This window comes from Sparus aurata, chromosome 22 (genome assembly GCF_900880675.1).
Source record: "Sparus aurata chromosome 22, fSpaAur1.1, whole genome shotgun sequence".
Classification (NCBI taxonomy): Eukaryota; Metazoa; Chordata; class Actinopteri; order Spariformes; family Sparidae; genus Sparus; species Sparus aurata.
Genome location: NC_044208.1, coordinates 9,231,938 through 9,254,922, shown reverse-complemented (window position 1 = coordinate 9,254,922; position 22,985 = coordinate 9,231,938). Strand labels below are relative to the sequence as shown.

Below are 22,985 nucleotides of genomic sequence, written 5' to 3'. Positions count from 1 at the left end.
TGTGACTTTGACAAAAAAAAAAAAAAATCACATGAAAATGAATGATGGTTATTTTTACACACACTGCTGTAGGCCTTGAGCGAGACAGAGAATACTATCTGTTCTAGCAAGTTGTAATTTCTGTCAGTGAATTTAAATGACCCTGAACTGATATTGTTGTGCTTTATGCTCAGGCCCGAGGGCTGAACGCTGTGTGTGGCTGAGGAAAAAAAAAAAAGACAAGAGGATTATCTCACATTGAGATGAAATTTAGTCCGAATCAAATAGAAACTGGACTTTTGTTTGTTTTGTTTTGTTTTTTTACTTTAATGCTAGGACGCAATATGTATTATTTAATGTAAAGCTATTTTTAATTTGAGTCATTTTCACAGACACAGGGTGGATTCAAGTTTTCAGTTTTGTGTTTTGCTCTCCAATATAAAGAACATAAATTGAAACTGTAAACTTAATTAGAATATATAGCCCACTACAGAGTAGGCACATGTGTAGGCAAATATGAATGAATGCACATTAGGGCCTATTAATAACCTTGATGGGCCAGTTTAGACACTTGAAGCTGTGTTTTGTGGTTCCAGACAGATTTTTTGGTGAAGCACAGGGGCAAGAATGTCTCTTTTGATGGTAAAGGCTGCTGACGCTTGCCCTAGAAATGACATACTGTTATATCTAGATCTCCAGCACCAACTACCAAATACTGCATTACTGTGAGGGGATCATCGCCGAAGTGGTGACACGAAAAATAAGAGAAATCTGAGAAAATCTACGTGTGTCCATATTTATTTTGCTTGTTTTACATAATGCATTTCAGCAAATTGTCTTTGAGGACATGTATACATTTAACACCTGCTAACTGAACAGTTGTTGCTCCTATAATATACCGGCTTTCCTTAATTGACTTCACAATTCAGTTTTTGAGTTTGGTCTCCCTACAGCTCCTACTGTAACTATACAATCAAAGAACAGTGATATAAAAAAACAAATTAATAAATATAACACCAACCGAAGGGTATGCATTCATTTTTCAGATCATTTAAAAAAAAAAGAAAAAAAGTCATTCAGTGTCCAAAAATCCCCAAAGAACATATACTTAATAATAACAAGAAGAAATACATCAGAGTTTTAATGGAGGAGGAGGCTTTGGCTGAGATAAATCAAAACATTAGTCAAAGTCAGCGAGAAATGAAACGTATTAATCTAATATACAGGAAAATGAATCGTCGTTAAAGACTGCAGTGCATCTTCAAAGCTTGTGATGGAGAGTTTGATCCCATAATGATGCTTTATGGGAAGAAAAACGAGTGAAATTCAATTACTAAATCAGTTAAAAAATGACACGGTTGACTTAATTTTCATGTCATAAATTATTGGCAGAGCTGGCGACTTCTATCAGCTCTAACTAACTGATATTTACAGTGCATGTACTGTCATTGCTGCCTGTTTTACATATCCGTCGTTTTGAATGGCAGAGTTATGTTAATCGGTGGAGTTTGCCACAGAGGGACGGGAAAGCAGAGGACATTTACACCGTCGAAACTGGACACTGCAGTCATATTTTCCCCCCTTTTTTTACATTTTTTCTTTAAATAGCCATTTACTGTCAAACATACCAGCCAGATGAATGCAAACAGCAGAGGAAAAGACTCCAAGCATCAAGGCTTGTTCCGGTGCCTCGACAACCGGGGCCTGATCTGGCACCATGAGGTCTGGAGTCACTGGCTCCATCTCATTTTCAACATGTCTGCTCACCACAGCTGGCACCATCACGGAGGAGCATTACCGCCTCAACGTACCGAAATGAATTCAAAATGAAGGGTGATCATGCTTAACGTAAATAGATAAGTAATCCTGTTCAAATACTGTTTTTTCATCATGTGTTAAAGAGCATGCACATCCAAAAGAACAAATCGCAGGTTCTGATGAAAATGTAAAATCTGCCTGCTGTTTATCTCCCATACAAAGTGATCTCGTCTCGCCCACAGGATGTGACGTTCGGAGCTGCAGAACAAACCTTCAGAAAGCTTCGGTCTGGCTCAGTGTGTTTCCATCCACCTGTTTTATCAACATTTTGGCATTAAAATATTAGGTGTCAAGTTTTCTGCTTGGCTGAGGTGGAACAGTCAGTGTTCTGTTAAAAAATAGCCAAAAGAATGTCTTGTCCGTTACTGTCATTGTGGTGTGGATACTCAGTTCCTCTAATGGTCACTAGATGGCTCCAAAAACATTACGACAGAATTGAAATTAGTGGGAAAACCCTCACATTGTCCTACAACGAGGTCTAGAAATGTAAATAAAAATAAATATTAATGAATGTACTAAGGCTTTAAGCAGGCTACTGTATGTTTAAGGAGAGAGTGTTTGATTGGTAGGCTGTCACACTGCTCACTCACCACAAGAAATATATATGTGTATATGTATTATAGGTTTTTTGGCACCAAAGCTGCTCGCCAGCCCCGCTAATGGTGGACAGCATCATATTTAATGTTTGAAACGGGAAAATAGCAGATACATTCATCCTTCAGGGCTCACCAGCGTGAAATTTGTTTTAATGAATGAAGGAAGTCAGAGTTAATGGAAGGGAAAATGACCTCATGCTGCAAAATCTCAGCTGGAATGTAACTGGCCTCATACTTCATTCATTCATGTTTCCCTACTGGCCACACGCAACTGTGAGATCTTATTTTGCATGGGAGAACAGCAGGACGTAGGCTCCACACTTCCTTTTTTCCTGTGAGTCAGTGTGTTTACAACAAGACAGCATTGCTTAGCCTAATAAATACCATGTTAACTTGGACATGGTGTACAAACAAACCCAGGTTTCCAGTCAAAACCGGCAGAGAGATGAATCATTGGTGTTCACTTTTGTTGAGATGGTAGAATCAAAAGGGTGGTCTTAAAAATGTGAAGTTTTCCATCAATACTGGATTGAAAACAGGTTTCTGACACATGATCATCACTACTTTGTTCCAAGGACAGCAGGAGAGACATAAACAACAACACAGAGAGAACATTCGAAATGCTGAATTTCTTCAAATAAAAAAAAAACAGACTCTTAACTTCATAATTCTGTTTACAGTTCATACAACAATCTGTCATAAACAAGGTAGATAGCAATCTTAATAAAATACTGACAAAAGGAAAAACGTTTGAAAATCTTAAATGTGTGGCAAAGCACGAAGCGTCGCCCGATAAAGTATATTTGTAATAAAAATTAAAGTCTTTACTTGTGTGTTGCTGTGTTTTAAGTTCCTCTACATACAATAAGTTTTACAGCCGAACAAAGTCGCCTCTGGTACCAACAAGAACCTTAAAAGTAACCTGCAGGACGTGTGAGATTCAGTTTTTGCTATATTCAAGCAGTACACAGATGTTTATTTAATGTAAACTTTGTATCCTAACAACTGGAAGCATCTACAGTGGCTGTGTGTGTGTGTGTGTGTGTGAGAGAGAGAGTGTGTGTGTGTGTGTGTCCCTGCTTATGGTACAAATCTGTGTTTTCCCTCACATTTCCTCCCGAATAACTCGGACCGACGCTGATACAGTAAAAGCTCGACTGAATCCTGATTTTACAGCCCGTCACTGCTCCACGGCGTCTGTTTTTTTGTTTTTTTTACTGCAAACAATACATCGTAGTATTTACTGAACTGAACACTTGACGCACGCAGTCTGACCCACAGTTTATTAAAGTCTCTCTGACGTGCACAAAACTGGCAGTTGCTATATTTCCTCTTCAGGAAGTATCAGTGATTGAGTTCAACTGGTCCAACGACCTCTCTGATGAAGCAGGAGGAGATGCCGGAAAATGGCTAAAACACAAATAACAGCTGTCAAAAATGATATGACTCTTAATGATCTTTTAGGGAAGTAATACAGTTAAAAGGTTATCAGTGATGATTATAATGTGAATTGAGGAGTAAGCACGTTGGACTTTGCTGTTATGACTAACACAAGTGAGCAATTGAACAATGACTGAAATGCCAAATTAGAGAAAAAGTACCACCATCCCATGTGGCCGAGTGTTACGGAACAACCAGTGGGACCAGACAGATCACACTGAGCCTAAAGAAGGAACCGCCGAGGCCTCAGTCTAACTCTGCTCTGCACAGGGTCTGTGAGCCTCTGAGCTGTTGTGAGTGGGGTTGACATGTCGTGTACGCTGGTGTGATAGTTTAACATTCCAGCTGTCTGCTCTCGTTGCGGCCGGCCACCTCACGCTCCCTGCCTGCCGGGCCTTTTCTGAGATCCGCTCGGCTGCGTGCTTGCCAGCCCGACTGGCTTTTCCTCCGCCGCTCTGCCCGTCATTACGGCAGTCTCAGCCCCCTTAAAGTTCGGGGGGTTGTCATACCTTTTTTTGCCCTTCTCGTCTTAAACCCGCAGTGAGTGGGTGATTTAGGCGACGCTTTCGGCTGGTGCCTGTTTCATACGCTGAAGTATTACTGTGGAGTCAGTAAAGCCTGAAAAACTGCAAGTGGAGCAAACAGAAATAGATAAATACTGTATCTACACTGCAGCAGTAGCTCGTCTGACTGCAGAATTTAAATAAGAATCTGACTGAAAAATACTTTCTATTTAAATACTGTAATTTAAATATATGAAATAATTCATTTCTGGCATGAAACAAAGATAAGACACCCCTGTACAGAAAATAACAATAAGTGCTGAACCAACCTATTTACCGGCAGTCACGTTTACATTACTGCTCACTTAACACCTGCCTGAGAATTTATTTGATCATTATCGGTTTGCAAAAGTTAAATTATTGCAGTTAACCTCAGAGATGACTGGAAAAGTCTGGTGGGTCTGGTGCGTTCGTGTGCTCTCCGGAAGCTCCGACATTTGAGACTCAAACGTGCACCTGCAGAGTTTTCTCATAAACAAACAAAAGTTATATTTACATTCAGTTTTTATCACCGGAACTCAACGAACGAAGCGTGTTGAGGGATTTATTTTCCTCGTAAAAACATTTGCAAAGCCGCATTTTTTATATTTTAACTTGTCTGCACTGATGTTTCTAGCCAGCAGTCTCCCCCGTCACTACATTAGCATTAGAACTTCCCCAGCTGTTAAATTAAAGGCAGGAATGTGAATCACGTCACCGGCTCCGTGAAAAATGGAGTCTATCTCAGCAACTGCGCCCCACATTGCATGTTGCACGTCAGTTCAGTTAGATGGTAGCATCACAGCGCACAACGCTTTACGCCACTCACCTATGAGTGGTTTTCGTGAAACTGGACCATATTTTATGAAGAAAAAATGTCATAGTTTTTCCTCTGATGTCGCCCAGTTGCTCTGCCTCAACCATGTGATTTGCAGTTTCCTAAAAGCACACGACAAGTTAGCTCTGTTAGCTCTGTTAGCTGACTGCTGCCACAGAACCTTTAAACCACCAGGTGGAGGTCAATGACAGAGGTGGAGAGACTGAAGACGACGTTGATGGAGGAAGTAGAGAAAAAAGTGGCAGTGACAGAGTGAGACGCACAAAATAAATATACATTTCAGACGGACTTTTGGTCGTTGGCGGTGGCTTCGCTGATTAAAAGGCTAAGTTATTCGTCGATTTTGTGCACTTGCTTAACGTTTGGCTGTGTTAGCTTTTGGTCAGGAACCAAGTCAGCCCGATTCTACAGAGGTTCAGCCATTAGCCTGTTGACGGCGGGTGTTATTGTCTCTGGTTCAGCTTACGTTAGCTCGGCATGCTGCTAATGTTCACAGTAATTTGAAATTGAGCCAACTTTTTCTGCTGCTGACCATGCATATTTAGTTAAATACGTAACTGGTTAGGACATGCCGGGTTTTGTTTGTTTGTTTGTGATATGTATGTATGACTCTGCAAATGAGTTTGCCTACAGTAATTTCTTATTTAACGACAGCCCAAATTCTTTAAAAAAAAATCTGGAAATAAATAGTTGAGATGTGTGGACCTTGAGTTTAGATTATAAAGTAATACATTAAATAGTTAAACACCAGTGTGCTAAAATAATACAGCTTAAACAGTGTGATTTTTAATATATCTTCAAAATCATGCAAAAAGGAAAAAAAAAGGCCAGTGCGACCTTTTAATGTGTCATTAAGTCTCCTAATACTGGCGTGTTTGAGAGCAGATGTTGTCACTGTGGTAATGTTTCAGAAGTAAGATTATTATTGCCAAAGATATAACACATGTGTCACAAGAGAGGGTGATATGTTTACCCTTCCTCTGGAGGAATTACACTTAGGCATATTCTTGATAGTCATTTTCAGCCGAACAAATACTTGACGATGTGAGATGTTTTTGTATTTCCCTAATGGCAGAAGAAATAATCTATTCCATGACGCACGGGCCAGAAAAAGAGAGAAAAAGGCCAAAAGGAAAAATAAGAATTCATAGAGCCGACTCTCATAGTAAAGGGGGGGCGTTTGCTTTTGCAAAGAGTAAACTGGAGCGAGACCAAAGACGCCCATTAACCCCCAGGTAAACTCCCAGTAAACCCAGTGCCTGCCTCCCTATCTGCCAGTTTTGTGTCCAGGAGGTTGAACAAGCTCATTATTATCACTTCTGCTAATCCTGAGCCGCTTTCTTCAAATTACTGTACAAAGAAAAAAACAGAAATGCTGCTCGGGGAGCGTGGCCCGCAGCCCTCATCACCAGTATACTATACAACTGTAGGAAACACACATGTGTTCGTTCTCCTTTCCCCCTGCTCCGCACCGAAGGGCTGGATTGTTCAAAGAAGTTAATTTAAAGTCGTCGGAATTGGCACTTGACAAATAACTAAATAAATAAATATATCGCACAACATCAGTAGCTCTTAGGATGCCCTTCCGCGTGAGGAAACGTCCGTCTCTGGGCAGTTTGTCTGCCTCGTTTGAGTTCAAGAGAAACAAGAATCCGGCAGCAGAAGCAGCGTTTTATCCGGAGGAAGGTGTTTTTTCGGGGCGCGCGCGTCGCTTCCAGCAGGTGCGCAGGTAAGTCAGTGTGTTTTACGTGTGTAATAATATTGAGTCGGGTATGCTTCTGAGCTGTCGCTGAATGTGTGGTTTAGTCCAGCGAGAGCAGCGGCTGCATGTTGTCCTCTTCGCTCTTCACCTTGTCCGGTCGTTTCAGGACGCCCGGTTCCACCACAGACTGAGACCTGCAGGAAGCAGAGGACATGATCATCAGTGTGAGTGTGTGCTTACGAGTCTACATTACCAGCAGATAGGAGCTTCTATGCCAGTCCTAGAGCCTACAACAGCCAATGGATGACCTGCTGTCTCTTCTTTTTCCTCTCTCTCCTGAACCACTTGGACGCCAGCCTCACGATTATTGATGCATCACGTAGCTAATGAGATTTCAAATCCAGTAATATCTAGTTTATATCCGTTTTTTAAGCTCTAAATTTGGAAATTATGCTAGTTGAAGTAGTTGTATGCGTTTTGACAAAGCCTGTTTTTCCACCTCAGCACTTGTTTTAGCCTATTTTATATGCATGACATTTGAGTGAATTAAGAAATACAAAATTATAATGAGTTTTTTTGCCATATTGTTATTGAATTTGAACTAAGCCCATGTAAGACCATATGATGTGGACCCATTGTGTCTTCCAGCTAATAGAGGCTGTTACAGGTCATCTGCAGGCTTATTTTTGCATTATTTGTGCAGTCAAATGTTTAACTTGGTTCTCATAAGTCTGACTTGTGATAAAGAAGAATACATCTCGGCAGGTTTCGTTACATTTACCCCATCTTGCATTGCAAACAGTATTTTTGCATGATAATACTTGTACAATGCTCGTACTGTAACTTCTAACTGCATCCAACTGAATCATCAAGTGACTCTGATTTTCAAACACGTGGTGTAATTGTCAGATAATCCATGACTGACTTGTGATTTATCGATATATGTCGGGGCTGACAGGTTGCTGTCTGAGCTCATATCGTTGTTTGTGTTCCACTGTCTAAATGTCTTTTGAGTGAATGAGTCAGTTGGTGTCACATGGTGGTCAGATGATTTACTGTCACTGTGAATCATACTGCATGGTGGCCTATAGGGAGGGAATGATACTCTGTGAAATGTCAAACATACTCACAGCATTACGGTAACAAAGATACTCAGTGCCAACACTGAGGAGGACTGTGGTCTGAATGTACCTCTCAGCTGTGTCCACAGGGTTTCATTTAAAGTGCATTTTTAATATTGTCTTACTTTAAACAGATTATTATGATCTTACTATTGTCATAAAACGTCATGGAAACGCTGAGACAGAGCAGAGTCAAGACATGTCACCAAAAACTGCTGTCTCAAATCCCTGTAAAGCAGCCGAGCTGACCTCTTCATGGTCTTCGGGGACAGGTTTTTCTCCAGGTCTCTCTCCAGGTCTTGTACCGACAGGGTGTAGGACTCCGGACAGTAGTCGGTCTCCTCGTCGTAGGCGTGGTCCAGCAGTGTCCGCGCCCACGTGCCCATATCGTACGGTGGCATCATCCCGCCGAGCTCCGACGGCAGGATCTCAGGATGGATCAGCTGGTGGAGGCTGTTCAGGTTGTTACCGTGCATGAAGATCTGCAGAGGGAGAGTATACAAACAGAACGACAGTTTAGATTGGCCGCATGTTGGAGGAGGAACTCTTTCAGCATCAGATTCAGATTCTTCTTCAATCTTTAGAGTAATAATGAACATAAAGACTGAGAAGCTTAATTTACCTAGATCAGTATTAAGATGGTGTTCTGACTGCCAATATACTTTAATCTATATACCCTTATAGGGCTTTATAACAAAACTTAGTATGATACTCATTTGACTATGATATATCAGCCTTGGGTTTTGGCACTGTTAACTATATTATGGACTTCTATGTCTATATCTTACAAAATGGGTGATGACATTTTGAGAAAGGAATTTCAAAAAATTACTTTTGCATTTCGTAGAAAACTGATAAATAAAACTGATTAATAATATATTAAACAGCAATTCATCACAATATAGAATAATACTGTATTTGTTGAACATTTCTTCACTTGTTTTTGATTAAAAGTCCTCCAATTCCTTTTAGTTTTAACATTTACATACCGAAACTGAAGCCTTTTTCTGGTGGAAAGCCTGCTGAAACTTGCCTTCATTTATTTTTTTTTTGCCATTTGGTGGCAACAGAAACAAGGTGTGAACATTTTATTTGGTAACAGTTTGATTAACTGTTTGAAAACATTTGCCTATTTTCACATCCAGCAGTTACAAAGCACCTTTATCACTCTTTTGGTGTCCAACTGATGAGAGTGAGTCCAATATTCACTCTACTTTTCACTCTGCTTTGGTCTCCACCATCTTTTGAGGAAAATATCAGGCTCTTTAGTTGCTCAGTTGCTAGCTTTAGTATCCAAAAATTAGCTGGAAGATGTTGTAAATTTGGATGGATTTATCACTACTACTGACCCATTTTTTGTGTAAACAGTCATATGATCCTTTGTTAGTCTCGAATTATTGATTATGGCCGCTGTAATGTTTTATGTTTTGTCCTCACCCTCTTTCTGGTCTTGTCTTTGAGGAAGGGTCGTATCACGGTGTAGAGAGCGTGGATGTACCAGGGCTGGTTCACAAAGTGGATTCCTCCAAATCTGGCAGGAAAACTGTCCTGTTTGAGACAGAAATAAAACAGTTAAAAACAAGCAAACAAGGATAATCCCATACAGTTGATCCACATTTTGGTCTTTTTGTTTAGTGTTTGAAAGGCAAAAATGAAAGGGTACCATTAATTTCTTGATTTGATGAACAGTATTTCCTTTGAGAATTTTGACACACGAGATGTGATTTCTGCTGCTCTGGAGGAGGGAATCAGTTTCACAGCCAGACTTTTCTGGAGTAATAAACACCCAGAGTCACATCTGAGATGTTAACTGACAAGAGCTCAGAGATGACTTTTTAACTTTTGGGATTTAAAAGTGGCTTTATCTTTCCTCCTGATTATCAACCTGACTGCGGCAGCAATCCATTTAGCTCCATCTTTCGGATGTTCATGATCTGTAATGTTGACTGCCGACTGGAGCTGGAGGGGAAATGTACTTTACCTCATGAACATAAAATTACAGAGATGAGAGGGGGAAAAAAAGAAAAGAAAAAGGGAACCAGAGTCTGTGGTGAGTTTAGTGAGAGTTGACCAGGATTCAAACACAGACGACACACCCTTGGCGTGTGCCGTTGCTCGCGAGCTAACAGCTAACGTACTCTTACTCTTAAAAGTAGGTTGACTGTTTGGGGAAAATAATCACAAGTAGGTGATGAACACACTGTTAAAAAAACAACCATTGCTGATGAAACTCTATCTGATGTGACTCAGGCATAAATGTGCAGGGAAGAGGTGATATTTTAAAGTTTTATTCGCGTCATGTTTAGACTAGTTCACTGACTTCTTTTCAGGCTCTGTATCTATTTTGGAAAGTTATAGCAACATATACCTTGAGTAAACTTGTGGATTTCTCTGGGTTTAAACATTGTTGGTACATTTGGGATGATGTAAGTACACAAAGCTCAAATTCTTTTTTTTTAAAACTTTGATGCAGAAATCGTACATATCATCATTAACAGACAACAGTAGGAGACGTGACCAGGTCACTGTCTTATAAATAGATTCAAATTCATTGTTAGCGACTGTACATGATTTTCTTCCCCAAGGATACAGACGCATTGGACTATGATTCATGAACTCTCTCAGTTTTTTTTTTGGTTTTGTATCACAAATAACAAAGAGGTAGTCTCAATCAAGAGGGCTTTTTCAGTCTTCTTTGACTTCCAAATGAAAAATTACCTCTGTGGTTTTCCTGTCCCTTTTCATTAGATTAGTTTCGTAAATGGGCTCTAATCTCATAGTCAGTAGGAAATGGTCCGGTCTATTTTGGAGTCGCCGCAGCACAATGCCTGAGGGAAATGAGTCCTTGTTCGTAGAGGTTAGGGTGTGCAGTCTGGGCCTGAAACGGACTTTCCTAGAATGCTGGACACAATTATGATAATTACACTCTGCTCTGTGTGTGTGTGTGTGTGTGTGTGTGTGTGTGTGTGTGTGTGTGTGAGTCATAATTTGGCTGTAGTCCAGCAGTATGGTGAAATCATATTCTGACATAACAGAGCTGGCTGTTGAAAACGGCTCGGGGCAGACGTTTACATAAAAGCTGTTAGCAGTGTGTGGGAGAGGGCGAGACAGTGAGAGTCTCTGTGGTCAGGCCAGGTTTGTGAATTAGGGTTTGACCCGCATGAATCACAAAGACCAAAGTCACAGCCTGTGGTTTAGCTACGCTTGCAGGGATGTCGGCTACCGGACTGTCCGCTTTCAGCAAGATACTGTATCTGGACATCTCTGGCTATATTTGTATTTATTCAATTTTATGTTAATACTCACAATTCCAGGAGGATTTTGGTGACCTGAGCTTATATCTCGCACTTCTGTTCAGCCAAATTTACCTTCTGAAGTGTCATTTGTAAAAAATGGCCAGAATTCAAAGGTAGCCCAAAAATATAAGGGGCGGCATATCATCAGGGTAACAGAAAACGGCTTCTTTTTGCTAGCTATCCATGGCTGTAGCTAGCTAATCAGCTCATGGCTCAGTTAGCTGTGGAGCCAGCGGCATTAGATTTTGCCTGGACTAGTACTTCAGATGAAAGGGAAAGTCACAGCGAGGCCCAACTCGACAAAGCCACAATCTTTAAGATCAATGGAGTTCAGGGATACAGTAAGGAGGTGATTTACAGAAGGTCAGGCATCAGCACCAGGTGAAAATTGACTTCATGTATTGTGCTAAAAGCTAAGAGAGCTTGTAAAACATGACACACTCACTTGCACACATCTCCCAGCTGAAACTGTGTGGGCTATCAGGCCATCACCTCTTGAGGTAAGTAGAATGATGCGACGTACTGGGACAAACTGGTTAGCATGCTAGTATGTAGACAGCTGTGCAACAGAATACAGTATGTAGACGTTGTTTCTACACATTCTGTTGAAATTGTTTGTTCTTTTATTTTTTCAATGTTTTAAATTAAAATTCTGGCCAAACATGTGTTGGTGTCCCCTTGAGCAAACACTTTGCAGCATGACATGTTAAATTTTTTTTATTTCAGGTTCATCTTAAGACTAATTTATGTTGCCTTTATGTTCAATGATAGCTACAGCCACATACTTCCATGTGTACCTTACGTTGGCATGAATGAAAAGCAATACAACCAGTAGGTGGCGCTGCTCAAAGTACATTTTTCCACCATAACAAAACAAAAATGTATATGAAACCATGTGAGGGACTCCAGTTACTTAATATGGTGCAAAATATTGACCATCAGCAGGTTTTCCAAATGTGCAGCAACAAAGAGGCTTATTTTTGGTGAGAACACGGTCAGACAGCCCCTCCTCCTCTGACTCTGAGCCTCTGGCCTGCCCTCCGCTTCGACAGACATTTTCACTTTGATGAAGAGACCCGCTGCATTAAACATGAAACACTGGAAATGGAATATGAGCTGCAGGGTGCGAACCAGGAGCTGGAGGTTTGACCTGCTCTCACCAAAGTGATGTCTGAGGGAGACTGATACGAGGCAAAGGAGATCCAAGAGGGAATGAAAGATGTTGAGAAAGGCGGAGGGGAGAGGAAAGCAGCTTTGAAATGATTTTTGGACAGCATTGTTTTGTTGTTTTATTACAGTACAGATGAAAAAGTCCAGGATTCCCTGAAAGAAATCTCCCAATGATAAGATAACTGATCAGTGATTTAGAGGAAGCAAGACTAATAACACTTTTAAGATGAGAAGTAATGCAGATGGTTTGGAGTGTGTGCAATGAACAGAATTGAGTTCAATGCATATATTAATTCAATATTTATATTCTCTCTCAGTCTAAAGAGCAGATTAATCCTCCTGAAGTAGCAAAGTAATGTTTGGCATCATATTATTCAGATCTTTATGATGACTTCTATCTTAATAGACTGTAAAACCAACAGTCAGCCCATTAATCCAATAAATGTCAGTAAGAGGTAGTAAACAAAACCACAAACACTAAATATGATGTGGATCTGTCGGACAATCATAAAGGAAATAAGGATGTGGAATCAATAATTGATGTTTGATGACGTCACCATCAATCTGACACTGACAGGCTGGACACACTAGTTAAAAGTCAAACTGATCTTGTAGAATCTTGTATAAACTAACCTTCTATAATTCAGTAAATCGTGGTAAAAAAAATTGTCTAAATCAATTTCCCATGGCACAACATAACATTTTTTATTGCCTGGGCAATAAACCGAAAATTTACCGATACTGAAATTTACAACGATAACCGACGTCATTTTGGCCACGTCGGTATATTCGGTGTCATAGGCATAACATCCACTAGGGACAGGGGACATGTTAGATCCACTTGATTAATCTACCCCGGCGTATACCGCTGTGCTTATTTTACATTAATTTGATGGCAAACTCCGCCCGCCGATGCGACCCCACCTATGCCAGGTTAGTAATCAAGTGAACCCACTCTCGCTGTGAGTCGTGGACAGTTTGTGTAATGATGCTGCGTTCAAAGGCTGCAACAGGCCACTGTCTTCGGCCGGCCGGTCCACTGATCAAACATTTGTGTTTTGTTTTTTATTCACTCAAAATAATGACTGTATTTACAGCTAGAAAGCGCGCATCTCTCTCCTCCCTCCATTGTTGTTTGCATTTGTGTTTCTGCGTGTTCTGACACGTGAGTGTCCTCATGCTGGAAAACGTGACTTCTCGCGTACGTGACGTCACTCCCCGAGACGCAAGAAGAAAGCAAAAATATATATTTTTTACTAAGGAAAATGACAAAACTAGTAACGCGTTACCGGCATCACTGATTGTGTAGCTTAAGTGCAACATGGAGCATGAAGATGTAAAGAAAAAAATAAAAACAGTAGAATTAACTTTGAGCAAGTTTGGAGGAAAGTCGGAGGTGTGACTGTGGACCCATTTTAAACAAGTCGTGGGCCGTGATAATAACATTTGTCGGCTTTGTCGAGTGCATTAAGTGTGGCACTTGTTGCATTATTCATTAAGATTTCTGTAGTTCAAACAACTCGCAATTGTAGTCGAGAACGTCAGTTATAACAGCCCACGTATCAAACAGTTGTCGTTTTAAATCGGTCTCGGGCTCATAATTACATTCAGGGCGTTTTCACACCTGCCTTGTTTAGTTCGGTTGAATCGAACCCTGGAGCGTTTACCCCCTTGGTGCACTTCGTTTGGGAAGGTGTGAACACATCAATCGCATTCAGGTGCGGACCAAAACAACCGGACCGAGACCTTGTTGAAGAGGTGGTCTCGGTCCGGTTCCAAACAGACTCTGGTACAGTTCGTTTGTGGTGAGAACATGATCCAAACTCGATCCGACCCAACTGCAGGAAGCATCAGTGCTTAACCGCGAATTTCCACTGGATACGTGTCTGCTGCGTTACGGCCCGATCAGGTGTTTTGCTCCGCCGTCCGGTAACCCCCGGTTGCGTTTTGAGTCGGACACGGTGCAGTACGGTAGGCAGCTGGCGTCTCGAGGCCAAGGAGTTCCCGCGATAATCACATGATCACTCGCGACCGCAGTTATAGGTCTGTGTCATAAAAACAACAACACGAAGTGTTCCTGACCGAAGGATCAGCAGAAGAGCTTGTGTTTTTCTCTTTTTTTAGATTTGTGTGCTGGTGTAAACACGGAGTGTTTTATTTTGAAAATGTCAAATTGTTGTTGTTTCAGTGCTTGACTTCCTGTCTGCTCGGTGCTAAATTCAGCTGAATTGCTGCCTCGTTTTCGAAATTTAGACCAATTAGAGAGCAGTTTCCTCGCGCATCACACATTTTGGTCCACTTGTAAATGCTGCTGTGTGAACACAAACCAAACTCGAGGCAATATGCAACATTGTAACAAGTTGGTCCCTCATTCGGACCAGAGCAAACGAACTATAGGTGTGAAAACGCCCTCAGTGTGTCGGGCCGGGCTCGGACACAATGTGCATGGGCTCGGGTCGGGCTGGATTCTAAGCTCTACTCGGGTCCAGCCGCGACTTGACTGAGGTTCACCCAGTGTGAGCAGCAGGAGGACGGTTAGCTCACCTCCCAGAACATGGCACTGAATCGCTGGAAACTGATTTAGGGACTGTCATCAAATTACTTAGCATAAATATATTAATACAGAATAATTGCAGTTCTTTCAATATCTTCCATGTCATGGGGCCCAGTGACTCCAGCAGCAGATTGTATTAGTAAACTGGACAAATGAGACACAGCTATGTTTATTGTACTTTAGTGCTTCCTCTATTTTATATGAATATTAATATGCAGAAATCTTGATTTTTTTTCTCAATAGCTTACATGTCATGTGACCCACTGACTTTTGAACAGATTCTGTGTCTATCAAAAATATATAATGATAAAGAAAATAATGGTAAAAAAAAGTTCTCTAATGCTCAAGAGGTTAACATATTATTAAGCAGCAATGTCAACTTCTCTACTATTTTGTCTCGTGTCTTAGATTCTGATTCTGAAGTCCTCAAAATGTTTATTTATTTACATCCAACCTCTTCCACCACCTGCAGTACAACCACGTGATTCAATTCGAAGAAATAAAAAAAGGGAGAAGCGAGAAGCTTAGAATTTGTTTATAAGGGACTGTATATTTTATACTTTTAAACTTGTTCAGTTGTTGTCATTTCAAGTAATCTGTGCTTTTCAGCTGTTCAATCGTGTGCTTATCAGTTGTTCTTAACTACTAAATAAATAATATAAATCTTAACTACAATGTAGTTTTACAGTCCTTTTAAAGTGGCATTTCTGTAAATATACAGGAATTTTTTTCCTTTTATTTAGGTGCGGGGAGTTACTTATCGTTCATTTATCGTGATCGAGGTGAGTTGCTCAATTTATCGTGATATTGATTTGAGGCCATATCGCCCAGCCCTATGGCATAGACACCTTTATTAAGCAGTAGACAGATAGGGAATATGGGAGAGAGAGGGGGATGTGACATGCAGCAAAGGACCGCCGGCTGGAATTGAACCGGGGTCGGCTGCGTATGTGGCATGCACTCTAACCACTCGACCACCTGCGCACCCGCAACATAACATTTTTAAACCTCAGACCAACAGTCATGAAGCCCAATGTTGTTCACCTTATGATATAAAATAGCAAATCCTTACAAATGAGAAATTTTTGGTTAATGAATTAATCAGTTGTCTTTCAAGCAAAACTGTCAGTCGTTTCAACTGCAGATAGTCGGGTACCATTTTTATATAAAAATAGCGTCCACAAGCTGACACCTGTCAGGAACATCAGGGAATCTTTGTGAATGTTTCTGATATTGTCATTAAAGCAACATTATGTAGAAATTGGTGTAAATACAAATCCCCAGCTCTGTAACAGTCTGTCAGATGTAATGTAGGTGCTGACCACAAACAAAACTCATTACATCACAGCAATGTTACATACCTACCCTCTCACTGAAGTGACATAGAGCAGAAACAGGTGACGGAGACGCCATTCACCCCGTTACGAGACACTGTACCATTGACATGATCCTGAAGCTGTTGTGTTACGGTAAAAAGTTACATAATGTTGCTGTAAGTGTCGTTTGGTCAATAATGTCAGTTTTAATGCAACGTTGATATCGCCTGAGATGCTTTTGTTACAACTTGACATTAACCTTTTGTAAATACATCAGAGCAGGCCTGATAATTCAACTAAAATGAATTATCCAGCTTTATGCAGCAACATTAGATCCAACTTTTATGAGCAGTTGGAGTCTGCATTGGCCGTCAAGAGACCGTTAAAACTTGGTGATGAATAATTTTCTTGAACTGTAACAAAGTGGCACACTTTGGACTTTGGATTTCAGTCTGGTTTCTGTTGTTCCCTGTAGTCAAACTGGCCTCCATCAGTGTCCGGTCACCGTGTCATGTCAGTCACGCGTCTTCAGATAAAATGTTACCGCTACTTCTCCATAATGTCCTTTTTGTCGGTCCGTCTGTCAATTTAAAAAAAAAAAAATTCTGCAGATACGTTGTTATCTCTTCTTGCTGCCAATGTTTTTAGGCTCATTAAATTATTGGTTTAGATGTATTGTCATAGTTCTAAACAGGTTTCTAGTCGCTTTGGTTTTAGGTTTGATCTGGGTTGTTTATTTTTTAGAATAAATCATTTGACCTAATTTCTTCTTGCTTTTTTTTTCCATTTCATTCATGATTTTATGACTGCATTTCTATTGAGTCAGAGCTCATGTTGTGCTCTTCCTTCGCTGTTACTGTATTCGTCTTTAGTTCATTGTTAATGTAACCAGGACTCTCAAACTGCAGGACCCTATTCAAAAAGGTTATTTAGTATGTGGACAAGACAGATTTTGAACGTCATTATGCAGCAACAGCAAAAACAAACACGAGTTACAGGTTTAAGACGACAGTATATGTTGGTAATTTGACATTAATTGTGAAGAAACCTCATGGAAATCCTGTTTCAGAGGGGATTAGGCTTGACACCTGTAGTGAGGTCTAGTCGGTAAGTAAACACCTCAAATAACATAAACAGCCAGCTCCAGAAACCAGCCGCTCAAAACTGCTTTGGCTTTATCTTTCATGCTTTTGTTATTTGAGGGAACAAATGAGCGACTGATTTATTTTTGGCCTCTCGCTGCTGCAGGTCGCTGCCGAGTGCGTTCGGTCGCAGCGAAAGGTTGAGGAGAATCGAAGCCGACGGGACAAAAGTCTGTCAACACCGACAGGAAGACACGTGGAACTGACGAGTCGTTTCTCTTAAAAAAAACACAATGGCTTTTAAATACAGACACACTGTGTTTCCTCAGAATCTCCTTTAAACCCCTCCGTCGCCTCATCCATCACCTCCCCCTCCTGGGAGCTTGTGGCTTCACTGAAGAGGATAAACACATTAGAAATGATTTTCCCTCCATAGCTCGGTTTGCCGGAGAGAAACTGCGCCCACCTCCTGCTTTGTGAAACGAGGCAATCCAGCAGATTTTCCCTCTAAATCTGACCCGGAGCCATAACGTGCTAAATGCAGTGAAGGAGCTGCCAATGTCGTTGGTGATGGTCTCTCTTTTTTTTTTATCACTGCAGTAATGGATCAAAATGAATCTGTTTTATTGTATCAGAGTGAAGGGGGAAATGCTTATCTTTTGTTTTTAAAAAAAAAAGGCAGAATAAGAACAGCTTTTCAGAAGTAGATCATGGTACCAGTAGTTTCACTTCTCCCATTGAAATGTCCCAACGACTCCTTAAAAATATTCTCATTGTCGCAACACAGACGACTGCTTAATTTCCTGACCTTCACTTCAACCACCTGGTTGAGGTGGAGTTGATTATTCATGTAATCTGACAATAAAGATACATATTGTAGAAATCTCAATATGATAGTTATGAATTGAACAAATTTAATGTACTCTCGGCTTGCTGAAACGTACAATGGCAACACTTTATGCTGGTGAGTTGGCCAGTGTTTGACAGAAAAACTTGTTAAACCTTATTCCAGCGTCAGGATACAATAACACACGATCACCAGCACATGCTTTTGACTTGGAGCTTAAATTTGGTGAGGCATGAGTATTTACACCGGGGCTGCAAAGAAACAATTATAGTCTGTCACTTGTTTCGTCTATAAAAAGTCAAACGATGGGGAAAAATATCAATCCGCGTTTCCTAAAAACCAAGATGACGTCCTCAAAGCTTTGAAATGCCAAAGCTTTTTATACATTCACATTTAAACAGCTTAAAAAAACAGAGAATTTGACTTTTTCTTTTAAGTTACCCAAAACGATGAAGCTGTTGTCAAAATAGCTGGCGATTGATTTGGCATTGACAGCTAATGGTTTTGTCGCTGTGGCTCCAATTTACACACACTCAGTTTAATGAGCAGATGTGACTTGACCAGCATCGAGCCGCATGTGAGCTCAGCATTGTGCTGCCTTCACGTCATGTAGGATTTAAACCTTGTTTAGCAGTTTCAGACTTATAAATCCAAATCATGTCCGAGACCTGGGAATCCTTTTGTCCCTAAATAATGTGGTTCATTATCTAGATGGCTCATATTTATTGTTTTACAGTAAAAAAAAAAAAAAATGTAATACATTTTTATGATTTATATATCTTTTAATAACTTAAAGGAAATGTGTTTTTTAATCCGCAGATGTTCTTTTTTTCCTTCCCATTTTCTGCTTCCAGAGGCATTTTCCAAGCTGTTCCTACTAAAGTTAAGCTGCAGTGGTTTATAGCTCCTCGCAGCAAGAGACACACACACACATTTGGATGCGTAGAGGTATTAAATATGGGTAACAGTTTGACAAAAGTTTTGATTAAATGATACAGGAAATAAAGCATCTTTCTGTGAAGAAGAGCTTCAGAAGTGTGTGATATATAACATATAATTTGAATTAAAATATCAAAAACATTTTTTTTTTACTCTTACATGTGCATGACAAACTCACACAGCTGTAGCTCAATAATAACTATTAATCCTTTATGTAAATTCAACTCAGCAGTAGTATTACAGACTGGACTTTCTCATGTGTGACAGCTTTCCCCAACACTTTTGTCCCACGTGACCTGAACGCAGCATCAGCGTTGTTATCATATGTTGTTGGTGTGCTGCTGTTACGAAACTTCACAGATCCCGAGGGCACGGGCACGTGCGCACACACACACACACACACACACACACACACACACACACACACACTGAGCGGACACGACATGTGACGTGTCCCCACGACGGCTGAAGCAAAGAACAGATGAAGTCAGCCAATCGGAGGCCACAGCTGCTTCTTTACTGAAATGTCTGTCGGGTGGGATAAAAAGCTGCACTCTGTCTACTCTGAGCCCCCCAAAAGATCCTGGATGTGTCCTTTAAAAGATAACCGAAAACACACACTACAAGCTTTGCTCGGAGCATCTTTCATATTTTGACTCCAGTATCAACGGACTGTGAATCAGGATCAGAACGGGCTGCAGTGGACAAAATAAAGAGCATTTTACAACTAAAACCGATGACTTCAAAGCAGTAGGAGGTGAAGTGTGTTAAATAGTGAGCTTTGCAGGGGCTGGTAGGCAGATCTTTACCTTTGGACGGAGCCAGGCTAACCTCCAAGTTCCTGCATGTTTCCAGTCTTTGTGCTTAAGCTCAGCTGACCAGCAGCTGGCTGGTGTGGGGTTTTTATTTCAGTTATTTTATAACCAGATACATGAATGTCACGCACCATTGACTATGACGTCATCATACAGACTGACCCCTCAGCACCACCATCTGTGAATCACTTCTCTAATAGAGGGGCTCAGGTATCTAGGGCTTCAGCTACGATGAATAAAAGAAACCTGCGGGCATCAGGCGACTGAAAGGAAAAGCAAAAACTCTTTGCCTGATGCAGGTGACCCAGTTGAAAGGGGACTTTTGATGGCCACTCGTACTGGTTGCATAATGCTCACGATTTCTTTCAACAAGAAAGAACAAGGACAGCAAAGAAATCTTGACTAGGACCTGGACAGAGCAGAGTACCTGGCTGACAGTCAGTCTGGATGAGTTCTGCAGGGTGTCAACGACAGAATCAGAATAAAACGTCCGACCTGGGTGTGTCATTCCCCTCCTCTCCTAAGGCCCCCACACACCGCCCAGACGTCCAACTGCCTTATCTGACCACTCGCTGACCACTCCGTTGCCTCTTGTCTGACCTGTTCGGCAGAAAAGTTGCATTGAACACACCGCTTCGACGTGCTGCCTACTCCACAGTAGCGTGTACGTTCTGCTCTTGCGCGAGATGCAATAAGCGGGTGGCGCTTGTGTTGTGAGTTGTAAACGAGAAGCTTATGCACGCAACTCTCTGTACTTTCGATCAAAACGAAACTTAACTATTTCCGATAAAAAAAACAGCTGCATACTAAACATGCAGCATTTCATTACCAAACTAGGACAAATTCATTCGTCCTGAACGGACATAACAACTAGTCTGGTGCCACTACTGCAAAACATGACAACAGGGAATGACGGAACGGAGTGCATAGAAAAACAAAGCGCACACAGTATTCCGTCCCTCCCACACACCGCGCTGATTCGCTAGCACACCGCCCATTGCATGCTCAGTCGGATCCGACAACGTCCGCGCGGCTCCGAAAGCTTCCGACAGAGCTGAACACACCAAACATATTTGTTCCCGACCTTGTCCGAGTCTCTCCAAACGCTTCAGACGTCCAGTGGTTGGGCTGGTGTGTTCCTGCCTTTAAACCCTCACAAAAGGGCGTGGTCACACCCTGATTGGCTGGGAGGGGAATGCTTCAAGCTGCTCTCGCTCATTTATCATTAGGAGTCAGTCTCAACACCTGTAACAGGTGATCTGAATCCACTACAATCAATGCAGAGGGATTCTGACAGTCAGATGGAGGGTGGAAAGAGAAATTAAGGAATTTGGAAAGAATAAAAAAGGTTCCACACCACTTACAAGTCATAAACAAGTTAGATCAGACTAAGGAAAAATATTTGACTTGCCCCTCAGGGCTTCAGTATCTATCTTACCCACTAACAGTTCATAAAATAAAATCAGTCAGGTCGTTAACACATTTTCTTGCAACATATGGAGTAAAGAATACGCCATTCGACTGAAATCAATCTCAAGTCAACTTGCAGCAGCAGGAAACGGGAAGAAGAAGACGAAGAAGAAGACGAAGAAGAAGAAGACGAGTCTGACATCTGTCAGGACGACAGCAAAGACGGCCTTCTTGTGAAGAGGAAGAGGGAAGCTGTTCTGCCTGTGATGTATGAAGTGTTTGTTACGGCCGAACCTGCTGATGCCGTAACATCAGGTTGTACAGAGATTCAACCTGTGAGTCACCGGCTGCTCATTTATTATTCAGCTTATCAAATGGGAGCTGTGACAGCAGCGCGAGGCGGGATGGAACCAGACGACGGGAACCAGATCCACATCGGCCCCTCGGTGAGCCTTCATCACCCCTCCCCGGTCGCAGATACAGCAGGTAAAATCACTGAAGACGTTTGTGCAACACACGAGCCCAGCCGCCTCAAAGTGTCCAGCTGGAATGACTTCATTTCAGTTCCCATCACTAGTCCGGTCACAAGAACATGAAGTGAGCCTCAAACATAGATGAGACCCGAGGCTGACTTTCTCTTTTCTTGGGAGAAAAAAAAACGCTCTTTTATTTTTTGCCTCGACAGAACAAAAACAAAAAAAAGGCATAATGTTTTACCTGTTTTTACACATGGAAAGATAATTTTTGATTTTAACATGAAAAAAATGCCGTTATATTTGAAGTGAATCTCTTTTGTCCGGGAGCTCTGAGAGGCAAATTGGAAAAAAAACGTTTTTCGTCTGCCATAACGTTCATACTGTGGAGGGAATTGAATTGAATATAATTTCTACAGAAGCCCGGAGAGGCACGCGAGGGACCTGTTTTCACAGAAAAAAAAGAAAATTTCGGGGTCATCAGAATATTTTTAATGTTCCGCTTAGAGCTTCCTCAATTTATACTTGGAGCAAAAAATTGTAAGGGTTTCTAACACCATTTTTTTTGAAGATTTTTGCAGGCAGCGTGCGTGAGTGCACCACTCATTCACACAACCTTTGTGTTCTTACAAAACATTTTATCAGTAAACTGTATCTCTAACCTCTTCATTAACCTGCTTTCACAAAAAAACAACTTAAGACTTAGAGTGGATCACCTGAATTTCCTCCTCACCACTCAGGGCTTTTGTACTTACTAACTACTGGGGATAAAACACGGTCTGGTGAAAGGATTCTAGTTTTTTCCCAGTTTTTTGATATGTTAAAAATGAAAAGAGTGATACAAAAACAAATAATATGTATATATATATATATATATATATATATATATATATATATATATATATATATATATATATATATATATATATATATAATATATATATATATATATATACATACATATATACATTATATATATATATATACATACATATATACATTATATATATATGTATATATATATATATATACATACACATATATATA

The 22,985-nt window shown here is 40.9% G+C and overlaps 1 protein-coding gene across 1 annotated transcript in view; it reads right to left on the bottom strand.

Annotated features, from left to right (window-relative positions):
- Positions 1-761: 761 nt before the first annotated feature.
- Positions 762-22,985, bottom strand: part of clvs2 (clavesin 2) — a 46,327-nt gene continuing 24,103 nt past the window's right edge. The window contains exons 3-5 of the mRNA XM_030404515.1: positions 9,474-9,584; positions 8,286-8,518; positions 762-7,109 (exon numbers count right to left, since the gene is read on the bottom strand). Of these exons, the coding sequence (XP_030260375.1) occupies positions 7,016-7,109; positions 8,286-8,518; positions 9,474-9,584 (438 nt within the window). The 3' untranslated portion in view covers positions 762-7,015. The remainder of the gene's footprint in view (positions 7,110-8,285; positions 8,519-9,473; positions 9,585-22,985) is intronic.